At 35.6% G+C, this 16,159-nt stretch overlaps 1 protein-coding gene across 8 annotated transcripts in view; it reads right to left on the bottom strand.

Moving 5' to 3' along the window:
* The window catches only part of PDE7A (phosphodiesterase 7A), a 124,307-nt gene that overhangs the window by 25,904 nt on the left and 82,244 nt on the right, over window positions 1-16,159 (bottom strand). For 6 of the 8 annotated variants that reach the window (XR_011543379.1, XR_545263.2, XR_011543380.1 and 3 more), the window contains 2 exons: window positions 2,249-2,400; window positions 410-473 (listed from right to left, as the gene is read on the bottom strand). The exons of the other annotated variants lie outside the window; for them this stretch is intronic. Coding sequence is in view for 3 of the 6 variants with exons in the window: in XM_070631575.1 (XP_070487676.1) it covers window positions 410-473; window positions 2,249-2,400 (216 nt within the window). In the remaining 3 variants the exon portion in view is untranslated. The remainder of the gene's footprint in view (window positions 1-409; window positions 474-2,248; window positions 2,401-16,159) is intronic. 8 annotated transcript variants of the gene reach the window in all.

Raw genomic sequence — 16,159 nt, 5'->3', positions numbered from 1 at the left:
GCGGCTATCAAAACCGGAATACAGTGTCAGAAGATGTCATTGGAAATGGCCACAATCCAAAAGAAACCAAAAAGACAAATCAAGAACACGAGATAATAATGTTCGCTTTGAATTACTGATAAGAGCAACATTAACAAGGGATGGCCAAGTGATGATGAGGATGATGATTACTTTTGATTACTGCTAACAGTTATAATCAAAAAATAAAATTATGAGATTGATTCTCTAGGCTTATGCATCAGTTACCATAGACGGGACAAAATGATGCTCCCTTTGCCAGCAGAGGGCTCTTAACCTAAGTAAACGAAAGCAACAGCCCACCAGCGGCTGTCCCACTGCCTTAATCCAGAGAACCACTGCAGTAATCTAGAGAATACATTAACTTGAGTAAGTCAAATTCTTCACTTACCATTTGTTAGTCTATCAAATAGAAAGATATCAAAATTCCAATTTCCAACTTTTCCCAGCATACACTGAAATGAAAACCAAACATTCCTACTGTAATTTAATTTCAGTAACATTCTCTGTCTTTTGTAGATAATCCATAGAGAAGTTAATGAAAATGGAAAGTGACTGATTTACTTTAAGAAATGCTAAGTATCATTCTCCTTTTAATCATGACCTCTCCAACTGGCTCCAAAAAAATATCCAAAGGGATAAACCCCATTTGAAAAGCCAAGTATCATTTTGTTTTTCAATTAATGAATAAACAGGTAAGTTTAGTGTTTCTTTCAATTTGCTCCTATACTTTCAAGGACTTTCAAGAATTCTAATATAATTTAACATCACAGAAGTGTGATTCATACATTGCATGGATTAGAAACTAGATTTTAAAAATCTAGTAAAAGTAAGTTACAATAGCTGAGTACTTACTATAACTCTAGGTACTGTTAAAAGTGCTTTACTCTCTCTTACTATTCACACCAACACCATCAAGCAGCCATTGTTTTCAATCCCCTTTTATAGACAGTGAAACAGGCAAAAAATAACTCACTCACTCAGCAAGAAAGTAACAGATCTGGAGTCTTAAATCCCGTTGGTCTGATTGTGGAACCTACAAACATGGCATCTATACTATACTATGCTTAAATTATTTGTTATTCTTTTAAAAAACACTCCCAACTTATGGGTATTTATTTATATTCTTTAAATACTCTTATAGAACAATTAACAGCATTTGCTACATTAGTTTTTAGGTGGATGTGTATTTTAGCCAAGCAAATAAATTCCATAATGAGCCAATAAACCAAATAGATTATTTTACCCCATATATTAGCAATGTGAAAATTTTGTGGACTTTATTTTCAAGAAAAGCTTTTATTTTGTATCCAAACGCTTACTGTTGTATACATTTATGAAAAAAATCAACATGAGCAACACAAAGATATTACTAGTAGAGATTATAATAGTAGCACCAATCATACACAGATCAATATTCTCATTCTAAAAAACAGAACTTGTGAACTTTTAAAGAAAGCATGAATACTTTCCACTGATTTCTTTTACTAAACAGGAAGGCAAACCTTTTCACTTTAATGTAATCGTAAAGAAGATACCCCAGCCCTATCTACACAAACTTAGGAAATCTGGCCTATAAATTTAAGTCAAAGAATAATTTAAAAAATATTAGGAACCTAAGGTTATTAAAAAAAATCCTTATTTGGTCAAAAACAAGCTCATCTCACATCACCTTTATTAAGACATTTTTTAAAAACAATATCAAGAAAATAATGCCCACAATCACCAGGTTTAATTAAAAAAAGTCTAAGTCCCCAAAACATTTCATTGATCCAAGAGACTCTGAAAGATCATTTGACTGAAAGCCCCGAGACCTAACCTCCGGTGTTGGGTTTACTTCTAACCAGCTGGGTGAGTGCAAACAAGTTCCCTTATGCTCTTCAGGCCATCATTTATCTATAAATATAGAAATTAGACCACATAATCCATAATATTTTCCCCAGAGTTAAGATTTTGTGTGATCTTACAGTTTAATGTTCATTGATCTACTTGTTACTTAATGCTATAATGAATGAAAACATTTTCATTATTTTAGTTACTTCTGAAATTTCCCTTGCTTTGCAATAGCTAATCATAAAATGAACAGCTGCTGTAAAGGAAAGACCTGAAAATTGGGTTCAACTGACTTTCACATACAAAAACAGGCTCTATAAATCAGTACCACATAGGGAAAAAAGGCTTCATTAAACTTATCATAAAATTAATGTTTTCTTGAAAAAGCTATACACACCTTGGCTTGTCCATTATAGTCATCATCTAAAATGTTTAGAGAATTTGAAACAGCAGTACCACGAAAAAAGCGTGAAGATCTAAGATACCGCTGGAAACTTAGTAACCTTCTGATATTCCTTGCAGACACAGAAACTTCAATTTCAGATTGAGCTGAAATAAAAGGGGGAAAAGGTGAGTACAGCAAGACAAAACTGTTCATGTACCATCTTTGTAATACCCCTTCTAGCTATATACAAGTATTTTTTTAAAAACTAATCATTATATGACAGTTCTAGAAGAGGTACTTTATTTGAATTTTCAGTTAAAGAATTAAGAATGAAGGGATAAATGGCCAGTTTTGACAGCATTTAGAAAGCTGATGAGGAGTGTTGCTGGAGTAATAATCAGTTTTTATTAACTTTCAAGAATTATCACCTCTCGCTCTATTGCCTCAACACACTACACAAACGTTACGGAGCAGAAAGACAAAATCTAGTTTAAAACTACAGTTCATATTGAGAAGACACGTCCCAAGTTCCATATGAGACTTTAACAATTACAGAACTAATATATCTCAAATCCTAATGAGGTATCATTTCAAATATTTCCTTAAGAAAGCTTTATTAGATGAAATGGAGAACAAAGTTTATATCCTTTAAGAGTGCAAAGGATAGGGATAAAAATTCTAGGAGATGAAAAACTAGAAACGATGTGGTTCCACATCAGAGACTGATATGTTCTCTTTCAATAAGTCTAACACAGCCATTTTCTCCCTCTAATGCTAGAATTAACCAAAGTTTCTTTGAACACCAGATGGAATAATAGACTTGGGTTAAAAGCTGTGTCATAGGGAACATATGTTATCTTTAAATTCTAGAATCAAACTAAATTCAGTGAAATGTTCACAATACAAAACACATGAAAATGAAGACTAAGGATCAACAAATCATCATCTCTCATTTTAACTTCCATTAACTGAAAATCACCAGGTGAAACAGCAGGTCATCAAACACATTCTCTCCTGTGTGTCCAGTCTCTAGCTCCTCTATGAACCTTTATTACCCTGTTTTCTTATTTATAAAATAACGGCAATAATACCTAATTCAAAGGGTGCCGGATTAAATGAGATAATGTATACATGAGTCAGACATATAGTGGGTATTAAATAAATTGTTGCAATGTAGATGATGATAAAACTGATGTTGATACCACTGCTTGGAGGTATGCTTCTAGGTAACCATCCTAAGTTCCAAATCGGTTCATGTTGCTCCAAATGAAAGTATCAATTGCCTCCTCATCATCTTAAAAATGAACTCCATCTCCTTTAACTGGAAGAAAAGGTTTCACATTCCAGTTTCTGGCTCTCTCCGGACTTGACTCGGGTGTCACCTTCTGGGAAGCTCACCTGAATACACCTAGATGCACACTCTCCATCTAGCAAAGATGGGCGAAACCTCCTCTGGGTCCTCAAAGCATCCTGTGTAGACATCTATCAGACTACTTCTGATATTGTATTATAACTATTGCTTATTTATCTGTCTTCTTCAACAAACGATGACCTCCACACAGACACGAACTAGTTTTTTCATCTCTGTATTCCAATGCTTAATAATAGCACCAGGTAGGTATGTGTAAAATATATTGAATAACTGTTGAATAAATGCATGTTATTTTTGAAATATGTGACGAGTTTTGAGGTTCCTATACACTCACATAAGCCAGAAATAAAATAATGCACGCTGTTACATGGTTTACTTCCCTCATTTATCATTCCAGTGAGTCTAAAATAGGAAGTATCTAGAACAATTGTGGAGTTAAATTTCTGATCTCCATCAATGTAACTTACATTAAAAGGACTAGAACCAAAATGGTAAAACTATTAATATCAAGTGATTATCAAGCTCTCCCCCCCGAAATGATCATCTTTTTCTTAGTTTTTGTGTACCCTTCCTGAGTTTCTTGATCAAATATATGGAAACATCATCATATATGATTTTTCAACTTCTTTTACATAAATGCTAGCATATTTATACAATCTGTTCTGCATCTTGTTTACTAATTTATCTGGGAGCTCTTTCCCTATCAGTACATAGAGACCTTCCTCATTCTTTTATAAGGTTGTAAAGTATTCCATCATACAGATGAGCTATAATCTGTGTAACTAGTTTTCTACTGAAGGACATTGCTACAATTTTAGTTTGCCAAAAATCTGTTCATTTTGTTAAATCTGCTTATATTTCTACTACTTGATTTGTCAGCTTTAGAGCTCATCCTTTTTTTTGTCACCAGCATGACATGAGGAAATCACTCTATATCCCATCTTCTTTCCCTTTCCCTCTCCTAATGTTAGTTATCAGAGCTCTTCTTTCACTCTAGTCCCCACTTTCATTTTCAATTCTAGAGGTTCAGCTCTAGAATTAAATACATTCAATATTGCAAGTCCTTTTACTGTGGTTTCCCTAGTTATCTCCTGTTTGCTTAGATTCATCCTTTAATAGTTTCCTCAAGAAGGGCTCATGAAAACAATATATCTCACACACAATATATTCACTAGTGTTCAAAACTTTTTTTGGTGGTCTATGTGTTTGAAGGACAGCTTGACTAAATATAAAATTCTGGTTCTCATTTTCCTTCCGTGAGTTTATTTGAAGAGTATCGATACATTGTCTTCCAGCAATGAGATTTGCAAAATCTGTGGCAAACCTGTTACTCCCAACATCAAAATGACTTTGTCTTTTGGCATGGCCACCCGCAGAATCTCTTTTTATCTTTAAAGTCCCATGACTTTGCTAGCCTATATCCCAATATTAAGTACTGTGGGTCTTTTCCCCTGGTAAATGGCGTGCTCTTTCAATATGCAAATTAAACTCTTCTGTTATTTCTGAAAGGTTTTCTTTAATTATATCTCTAAATATTTATTCTGTTCCACTATTTTAGCTTTATTATTCAGAGAAACTCTAAACTGTTATGTTGAAATACCTTTACCTGTCTCTACATCTCATTCCCGCTCCAATTCTTTTTAACTACTTGTTTTGTTTTGTTTGCCTCTCTCATTTCTATCCACTATGTCCATTACACTGTTTAGTGCTTATTCATTCTACCTTGTGCTCCTACCAAATGCCCTCATTTCTGGGATATATTTGAACTTTTGGCTCTACTATTTCCTGATTCTGAATGTACGTGTTTCAGCTACCTTGGTTGTCTCGTCTTATTTATTATCTGTTCCCTGAGTTCTTGAATTTGGACTTCATGGTGAAGCTATTGATTGATTTAGTTTTTTAAGTGTGTAGTAGAAGACGTGGTCACAATTTTCATCAGCTCTATGGCAACGTTTTTCTGTGAAGACCTCTTCAATTATTGTTAAGTTCTCCTGCTCTCTTCCAACTGTTTTGCTTAATTCGATTACCTGATGTGCCAGTTTCTTTTTTTAAAGAGTCACTACTGAATGGGCTGAATTTTCCTGGACTAATCCTTTACATCAAGTTCTTAATAGGGATGGAGGTGAGGTCTTAGGAGGGGGCAGAGGAGCCCTCTGAGCTTCACCACTCACATGGCTCTCTCCTTCTCTGCCAAAGAGACACACTACTTACAAGCATGCCTCTGCTATTTCTCTAAACTGGGCCAGGAGGACTGCACCTACTTCTGCTCAACCCAGACCACAGACCAGATGTGGCAGGGAAAATTTTTAACTCTGTACTTCAGGGTGAGCCTCCTTTAAAAAAAAAAGTTTACTAAGACCTCTTTTGTAGCCAAATATATGGTCTATTCTGGAGAATGTTCCCTGTGCATTTGAGAAGAATGTGTGTGCTGCTGTTGGGCGGTGTGTTTCATATACAACTGACTGGTCTAATTGGATTACAGAGTTGTTCAAGTCCTCTATCTCCTTATTGATCTTCTGTCTGGTTGTTCTATTCATTAGTGAAAATCGGTATTAAAGTCTGCATTATTGTAGAATTGTCTGCTTCTCCCTTCAATTTTGTGCTTCACATATTTTGGGATTCTGTGGGTAAGTGCATATATGTTTATAATTTACATCTTTTAGGGAGTGAAACTTTCATCAACATACAATGTCCGTCTTTGTCTCCTGTAACTTTTTTTTGACTTACAATCTACTTTGCCTGACAATAATATAGCCACACCAGCTCTCTTTTGGTTACTATTGGCCTGGAAACATCCTTTTACTTTCAGCCTTTTTGTCCTTAAATCTAAAGGACTAAAGTGAGTCCTTTCCACAAAGCATATAGATGGACCATTTTTTTTTTAAACTCAATCTGCCAATCTCTGCCTTTAAATAGAAGAATTTAATCTATTTACATTTAATGTGATTACTGATAAAGAAGAATTTATTTCTGCCATTTTGCTATTTATTTTGTGTATGTTTTATGTTAATTCCTCTATTACTGCCCCCTTTTTTTGCATTTATTTATTTTTTGGTAGTGTACCATTTTGATTCCCTCTTCTTTCCTTTTCTGTATATTTTTGTTATTTTCTTAGTGGTTACCTTGGGGATTACAATTAACATCTTAAACTTACAAAACCTAGTTTGAATAATACCAACTTAGTGTCAATAGTGTACAAACACTGTTCCTATAACCTCCATCTCCTCCCTTTTATAATTATTGTCACAGATTGCATCTTTATATTGTGTGCCCATTAACAGACTTATAAAATAGTTACAAACCAGAAATACAATACTAGCTTTTAAATTTACCTATGTAGTTACCTTTACCAGTGTTCTTTATTTCTGCTATGGCTTCAAGTTACTCTCCAGTGTCATTTCCTCCTAAAGGACTCCTTTTAGCATTTCTTATAACGCAGGTCTACTGGTAATGAACTTGCTCAGCTTCTGTCTGTCTGGAAATGTATTAATCTCTTCTTCATTCTTGAAGCATAGTTTTTGCGGATATACAATTCTTGGTTGAGAGGCTTCCCTGCCCTTTTCAGGATTCTACATTCATCATCCCACACCCTTTTGGCCTCCAAGGTTAATAATGAGAAATCAGCTGTTAATATTACTGAGCATTCCTTGTTTGTGACAAGTTGTTTCTCTCTTGCTGCTTTGAAAATTCTCTCTTATCTTTGGGTTTCAACAATTTGATTATAATGTGTCTCAGCGTGGATCTCTTTGAATTTATCTTGCTTGGAGTTCACCGAGCTTCTTGGGTATGTACATTTATATCTTCATTGGATTTGGGAAGTTTTCTACCATTATTTCTTCAAATATTTTTTCTGCCCCTTTCTCGCTTCTTTCTCCTGCTGGGACTCCTATGATTCATATACTGGTATACAATGATGATCCTCCATTGGTTTCTGGGGGCTCTGTTCCTTTTTCTTTTTGTTTTTCAGTCTGGATATTTCAATGGTCTTATCTTCAAGTTCACTAATCCTTTCTTCTATCTGCCCAAATCTGTTGAATCTCTCTAGTGAATTTTTCATTTCAATTATTGTACTTTTCAGCTCCAGAATTTGTTTGGTCGCTTTACATAATTTCTATCTACCAAGATTCTGATTTTGTTCACATAATGTTTTCTTGATTTCCTCTGGTTCTTTTTCCATGCTTTGCTTTTAGCTCAGTGAGTATTTAAGACAGTTGATTTAACATCTTTGACTAGCAATGCCAATGTCCAGGCTTCCTCAGGGAGAGCTTCTGTGAAATTCTTTTTTTTATGTATGGGCCATACTTTCTGGTTTCTTTGTATGTTTTATAGTTTTCTAATTAAGAACTGGACATTCTGAGTATTATACTGGGGTAAGTGAAAATCTAAGCTCTCACTACTCCAGGACTATTTATTCTTGCTTGTTGTGGGATGGAGCCAACTGTTTTGTGACTTTTCCAAACTATTTTTGCCTTTGTATATCTATTTGCCTTTGTTTATTCCTTGCTGTTTGTGATCATGACATTTTTATTCCATTATCTCTGCAGTCAGCCATGATCCAACACAAATTTCCTTAAAATCCAAAGAGGGGGGTGTGGGAGATACTAATTCTTTAAATCTTCTGATAGATGCTGTTGGGTGAAGCCTCTGGAGCTGAAAGGGCTCAAACCAAGGCAAATGTCTGTGCCTATGCTCAGGGATCTGCCAGACTTAAACAGTCAACTCCAAATTTTTGGAGGACAAAGTCCCCATTGCCCATCCTGGCTTCCAAGCCACACCAGGAACAGGGGCCACTATATTCACAGGCCTAGGGGCCGAGGAATGGGGGATGATCACTGGTTCACGCACACTGCCCAACTGCCAAAGAACAGCAGCCTCTCCCTTCATCAAGCACTCCCCTGGTTATTCTAAGTGTCCAGTCATGATTCAGAGTTCTGAAATAGTTGATTCTGGTCTTTTTTTTGGTCCAGTTTAGTGGTTGTTTTGGTGGAGAGACCAACTCCTTGAGCTTCCTACTCTGTCATTTTGAGTAACATCTGTCCCTTTCCTTTAAGTTTGTTTTTCCTGGTCCTTTCTGGGAGTAGCTGTCTTAAACATTCTCTTCTGGTCAACCTAGGTTTGAGAATGGGGAGGGCTTATCTGTCCAGAAACAACCATTGTTAACAGCCTAGCATGAAATATTTTTCTATGAATTATCTTCTATATGCACACATATAGTTTTTCTTTTACCCAAGACAGTTCAGACTTTTACTTAAAAATTCATGAACATCTTTTCAAGTCAATAAATACACTTACATATGCCATCATTTTTACTAGCAATGTATTGTTCTAAAATATGAAATTATAATAATTTACTTAATCTTTTTGCTGTTAGGCTGTTTCTAACTTTTATTTTTCTTACAAACAAGTCTGTAACAAACATTCTTGTAACTAAATCTCTGCACACATCCTAAGTGATTCCCTTAAATTCTCAGAAGTATAACAGGCGCATAGGAATACATTTCAAAGGCTTCTAAAACACATTGCCAAACTGGAGAATAAGTTTTCTAAAAGAAAATTAGAGAGATTTCCAAAACTGCCCTAGAATAGCTTCCAAAATATGATCTAAGAAAAGGGAACAGTAAATATAAATCAAGAATGAAACATGATGAGATCATTTGATGGAAATTTTTAGTTTCTTCAGGTTTGCTTCCCCCATCCTCCACCCCCCACACAGACATACACACTGATGTCTTGTAATGATTAGAAAAAAATTCTTATATTAAAAAAAGCAAGTAGAGGCCACTACAGAGAAGAAAGGATATCAGGTTGAGTAAGTAGTATCATTTAGGAAACTATATAAGAGGATACATGGGGAAGTGGGACCAGGAAAGAGTGACTATGAGAACTCAATTAGTACTTTCATTCAGACAACTACTAAAAAGCTCACCCTCTGACCATATTACATAAAATCTGACCCTATTACCAATATTCTCATGAGCTCATTCTGTAACATGAGACACGCTATTATTTATTTCACAGCATAATACATGACAGATTAAAACTGTCCTTATTAAAAGCACAGCTCCTGCCAGGCCAGGACTGTTTAAGTCGCAGGCTGGTTCTAGTTTACATGGTTACCTACATTCCAATCCAGCTTAGAAAGTCAACAGGGCTCAGTGAATTAATCAAGTTACTATTAAAGAGCTGTTGGCTCTGCTGTTTCTCTTCTAAAATATCACATTACCTCACTGTGTGACCATAAACAAACTAATCAGCCTCCACCAAAACTAAATGAGCGTTGTTACCTAATGATCATGGGAATGACTTCCAGTCATCCATTCTCAGCTTCTCAGAGCCAAAAAATGAAGTGTGGGATAGCAGGCAAATTTAAAAGCAAGGCTTTTCTCTTACTTTTCCCTCATATTAGAAAAGCAGACAGGAAATAGAGGCAATAGTTTAAGGAAACAAAAGGCCTGGAGAAGCAACACATCTTGAGCTGTCCTACTCTCCTCTCCCACAGACTCTTCTCCATCATCCAAATGGCACAGCAAAAGGTGTCACTTGATATTTACTTATTAGACAAGAGGTTTTTAACAAAAAAAGCCCTTGGATCTTGAGACTTGACCACTACTTGCTTTAATGGGCCACAAGAGGGAGCCCTGCAGTCACCATATCTGCCACCTTAAAACCAGAAAAATCATTTGGATGCATATAATCATGAATTACACTTAGAGATTGTTTAAATTTTTTTTTAATTCGGTGCTATTAAGGTTTTAACTCTAGTCTAGGGCAAGATCATGTTGAACGATAACTGAATAAAAAATCTGAAGACATTCTATAGTCTAACCTCCTTTTTCCTTAATTTTCCTCAAAAAGAACAGGAGCTGTATCTGAAAGCTTATTGTTGATACTGAATCATTACATTTATCTACAGTCTTCTTGGAAGAATTTTTACATTTAGCATGTGTGGATAAATAGGGAAAAAATAGCTAGGTGCTTATTAGAGCAATGGTCTTCATTAGGGCAGATGTGCCGACACAGAGAGGCAGGAGAGCACAGTGGGTAAAGACATGGGCTTTGCAGTTACACACCTGAGTGTGAATCCCAGCTCGGCCACTTTTACTACTTTTGTGACATTAGGAAAATTATTTAATGTCTATGATCCTCAGTTTTCTCACTGTAAAATAGGCCTCACAGGACTGTTACAAAAATTAAATGAGGTAATATATGCAGCAATATGTCTTTCTGGGCAAAGGATAAACACTTAACATTAATGGCTATAGTGACTATTGTAGAGACCAAATTTTTTTTTAATTAAGGTATAATTGACATATAACATTATATTAGTTTCCGGTTCAAATATTTTTAAACACATGACTTCACACTATTGATTTTAACAAAACCAGATTTATTCTTCATGACAGCATAGCGTCATCCTGAAGACCACTGCATACTCTTACATACTGTAGAAATAAGCACACACATTTGAAGGATTTCAAAATATGCATAAAATCTCATTATTTTAAAATATATAGACAGTCCAAGCCTTGTTACAAATCAAAGAAATAAATGAGCCTCTCAGATCAATGTTAACAAGAGAATAAACTGTATTCCCTTAAGCAATTCTTACAACTTAAGTTTGCAGAATTCAATGTTCACTTTGACAGGATTTGATAAAATAGTCAATATAAAACCCCTTTAAAGATTACTCTTATTATAGTTATGGATTAGACATTTTCTACCCTTCGGAGATGGGTCTGTGATATGTGGATCCCTCTTCTGCTTAAACTCAGGACTTGTACATAGCTCATTATTCATTACATTCTTAATTCCCTTATTGGTGAGCTGAGAAAGAAAGAAGGAAAAGAAAGTCACAAGGCCTTAATGTGTAACACACAAAATGAAGCCTAAAGCTAAATCTCAATTTCCCCAATTTTCCAAAGCACAAGTAGAATTAAACTACCATTAAATTATATTAAGATTAAGGTCCAATCCAGATCAGTTCCCTAATTTATGCCATGAAGTTAGAGAAGATATCTAGGAGATAGAATACTTCATTCTTTCAATTTGGGACAAAGAAGAAACAAAAATCAGTAGTTTTCAAATGCACGTATTTCACAATCATCTGGAAAGTAGATACATTTTTTAAAATACACAGACGTGGGGCAGCGTTCTCCGTTTCCTAATTCGATTCACCACAGCAGTGCTCACCCGTACAAGTACTGCCTGGGAAGGGGACTGTAATAGGAAGGAGGTGGGAACGTTCATGATGAAAGAGGACATGAGATTATTGTTTCCTGTGATGTCTCCATGAACTATTACAGAAATTTTGTTTTTAAAACAACCAAACATGATTTCAAGACAAATGAATTACTGGGAACAAACTGAAGTTTAATACAAACTCTAGACAAAATACGACCCCAGTCTACAATACCACAAGTCTAAGTAGAGGCTGGCATGCTCACATTTGAACAAGAGAGTAAAGCACAAATGAGGCACAGCCACCGTAGCAGGTCAAACAAATAATAGCTGAAAAAATATTCCTGTACATAGGAAAGTAACAACCAGGCAGTACAGAACAAAAGATAATAAAAAAACACTTCAACAAAGAAAAAGTCATGGCTAAGGGAAATGTCAAGCAGCAACTTTTATGCTTAACGTGAAGAAGCAGTAAAAGCTTCCAAATATAACAGGATCTACCTGTGTGTGGGAGTTACTATATATTAGAGACTGAGATCATCTAAGACAACAAAATCAGTACGACACAAGCTTTTAAGCTCACAATATACACAGAAACAGATATTCTTCCTGATCATATAACTAAGTATGAAACAAGTACCCAAGTCTAGCACAGCCCTGTTAGGAAGACAGAAAACCACCCCAAATCAAACACACATGAGGATCTAAGGGAAAATTTAGGAACAGTTCTGTATGTTTTCATAGTGGGTCATTACATCAAAGACAACATGAGACATTTGATTCAACAGAAAGGCAGCAACCAGGCCAAATTTGGTTAACTTAAAATACAGATTATTTTTAGAGAACTACAAATGGGACCCTATAAAATTTAATTGGTAGAAGATATACAGTTTTAGTCAATTTGAAGTGACAAGAATATATTCAGTCTCTATCATGAGCCAGAGGCTACCAGAGACCAGGAATAAAAAGATGAATAAGACTAAAAGCCTTAAGTTCAGAACTGTTAGGCTACCATGTAAATATCCTGAAAGGTTCCCTTGCTGCCCTAGTATGGGGTGGAGTAAAGTGCTAAAATGAATAAAAAGCTCGAGATAATGGGCAAAACACATTTATACGGAACGAAACATTACCATGTGCCAGGAGTAAGAGAAAATGGAAAAAACTGCATTTGTGTGGACTGTAAAGAAACTTGTATTACATCTTGTCCAAAGCTGGCAAAGATCATGCCTTCCAGTCTGGATGACGTCAGTAAGATTTGGTGAATTCCATGAAAAGAAGTAACTGTCAAGCTGGCGGTTTCCATTACGTAGTATTTAATAATTATGCGAGAATCTTTCAAAAGAACACATCAGATTTTTTAAGTGCACAGTGGAGTAGAATTATAATAAATCTTTTATGTTTAAAGATATTAGCATTTATTATTATGTAAGCTAACAATAATGTATAACTAAAAGAGTGATTTATTAGATTTAGGGACATAAATTTAGAGCAAACAGATGAATTCTGACAAAAAGTCAAGATGGAATTCATTTTATCAAGTCCAATTAATTTAAGATTCAAAATATTATATTTCAAGACATCAGGTATATGGCCTATTGAAGAGAGAAAACTATTTGGGGTTCTTAATCCAGACTACTGGAAGTAAGCCAAATTACTCAAAAGGGGGAAATTGACAGGAGGGAGTCTCCTGGCTATCTCTACAGACTTGAGTGAAAGCAGAAACGTGAGGAAGACTGGTGAGGAGAAGCTGTCACATTAAGGAATGATGCTGAGGAACAAAGAAGCCCACATTAGGAAGACACAAGCTCTGCGGCACCTTTCAGTTTAAACCACTCTACTGTCAGCCTAACATCTCTGTCAGTCTCTTGCTCTCTCTAATCAATCAACTTCTCTCTCCCTCTTCTTTCCCCTCACTATCTTTCCCTCCCAATTTGCTAGTGCTCATTGTTATTCTCAAACTTAGAATTTTCACAACATGATATCAAGAGACTAAACAGATTAAAACTAGTTGAATGAAAGACATCAAGAATCAGTTTATTAAATGCTGGAAGACCAGAAATCTGTACCTGAGTGGGAGTGATTCCCAGACAGGGCAGATCTGAGGGTTAGGGATCTCCTAAAAATGGGATGAAATCTGAAGCATCTCAGTAGGTCTTGAAGAAGTGCTAATGCCAACGTTTTCAGTTTAAGTATTTGTCAGAAACCAATCATCTACCTGTATAAAAACCGGACCATTAAATCTGACCAGCTTAAAAAAAAAAAGGTATATAAAATGATCACAGACTTAGAAGACTAGCTATCCTATCCGCTGGTGACCCTGTAGCCCTCAAAGCCATCACAGGATTCCACGCACAGTTAGCGGGGACAGACACAGGGGAGAAGAGGTTAAATAAGCAGCATCAATCTTAGTTTTTTGCTGCCTAAATCATTAACATTTAACATACTGTGAATACTTACGGATTAGTTGTAACACTTTTTCAACTGCATGACCAGAAACTGAGCTTTCTGTTCAATAAGCAGTCACACACCTTCTCTCAGGTTGAATAAAAATTTGTGACTAAGGTGAGCATCTGAAAATTTTAGCAGCATCTTTAACGAGCTATGCTCTTCCAAATTTCTTAATAAACACAAGCCATTCATGTCATTCCTACTGATATGTATGTTCTATTTAAATTGCAAAATGGACACTTCCCAGAGAAGAAAATAAGACTTTGAAACAATACTCCAAGGAATGTTTCTGCTCATCCCAAAATAACATCAACAATGAGCTCCTAGGTGAAAAACCCCTTTCTCAAACTCATAAACTATCTAAATATGAACGACATTTTTATCTTTTGCGCTATAACATAAAGGTAGTTAATAAGAACACAAACAAAGGTAAAAGAATGGTTCAGAAAATCTCTTTAGTGAGAGATGATATCTGGGAAAAGTTTTTGATTTATTGTCCCATAGAACCAAGATAACACCTGATAAATTCACTGAGAAGTTAGCATGACCGTTCCACTAAAAAGATCAGAGGAAAAAATAAGCTAGTTAAGAATGAAAGTTCTGTATGACATATCCATTTTAGGAAAGATTTAACTTAAAAATTACAGTAGAACTTACTGATTAAAGCAGAATCATTACAGCAAAGTTCCCAGATTAACCCTGGCTATAGATTTATACCAGATCTTTACTTATACCAGATCTACACTTCTTGGCAAAGAGGATTCATGATCACCACACCCCGCCCACCCGCCCCCCCGCCATAAGCATGAATGCAAGTACGTTTCAAACCATCTTCCGAAAGTTTGAACTCTCTCAGTTCTTTATAAACAACCACAGAACTCGTCTAATACCAGTTAATAAACAAATATGTAAATATGATTTTTAATAGTGCATAATTTAATTACCATACTTTAAAAACTTTTTGTTTGGATGTCATTTCAAAACACAAATATAAAACACAAAAAGTTGCAAAACTAAAAAAAGCACAAGGAATACCCTTTATCACATACCCTTTACTCAGATTTGCCAGTTACCATTTCACTCTATTTGCTTTATCATTTGCACTGAGTGTGTGTTTATCTGACTCTTTTTCTGAACATTTGAGGGTAGGTGATAAACATTCTGGTCTTTTACCCCTAAATATTTCAGTGAATAACACTACAATTTAATACATTTTCCTATTATAAAAACGCCAAAGTGAACATCTTCACACCTACATTAACATTTATATACGATTATTGCCTGTGTATACATTCCTAGTGTGAAATCAAAGAGAAAAGAATATTTAGGACTCGATGCCCCGCTGAGGAGCTGCCCTCATGAAAATCTGTAACAACGTAAGCTTTATCACCAGCACCTTAGCTGATCATTTGTTTAACTTGCTAAGTTTGATAGGAATTTGTTTAGTAATGAGGTGTCATATTGTTTCTGCATTTAATATACTTCTGTGTTCTTCTTTTTCTTCTTTTGCCTCTTTAAACCCTTTAGAAAGACTCCAAGTCAGAACTTGCTGCGTTATAAGGTCTATGACAAATCCTGTTGTGAAGATAAATTTATAAGCCTTAAGAGAATAAGGATTTATGACAAAAGACAATTCAAACGACAAAAACTTAAGGCAGAAAAAATTGTGATATCTAAACGATAAAATTACTGTTGAGGGCCTACTTGTTAAGGTGGGAGCCTAGAATTGTTCCCTAACTGGCCAGCCATCTTAAGGAGAATGCATGCTGATACTGTAAACCCAAACACTGTTTATAATAAACCATATATATAAAAAATCTTGGGGCCGGCCCAGTGGCGCAGTGGTTAAGTTCGCATATTCTGCTTCTCAGTGGCCGGGGGTTCGCCAGTTCGAATCCTGGGTGCGGACATGGCACTGCTTGGCA

The sequence above is a fragment of the Equus przewalskii genome, chromosome 8 (genome assembly GCF_037783145.1).
Source record: "Equus przewalskii isolate Varuska chromosome 8, EquPr2, whole genome shotgun sequence".
NCBI lineage: Eukaryota > Metazoa > Chordata > Mammalia > Perissodactyla > Equidae > Equus > Equus przewalskii.
This window is presented reverse-complemented; position numbering and strand designations above follow the sequence as displayed.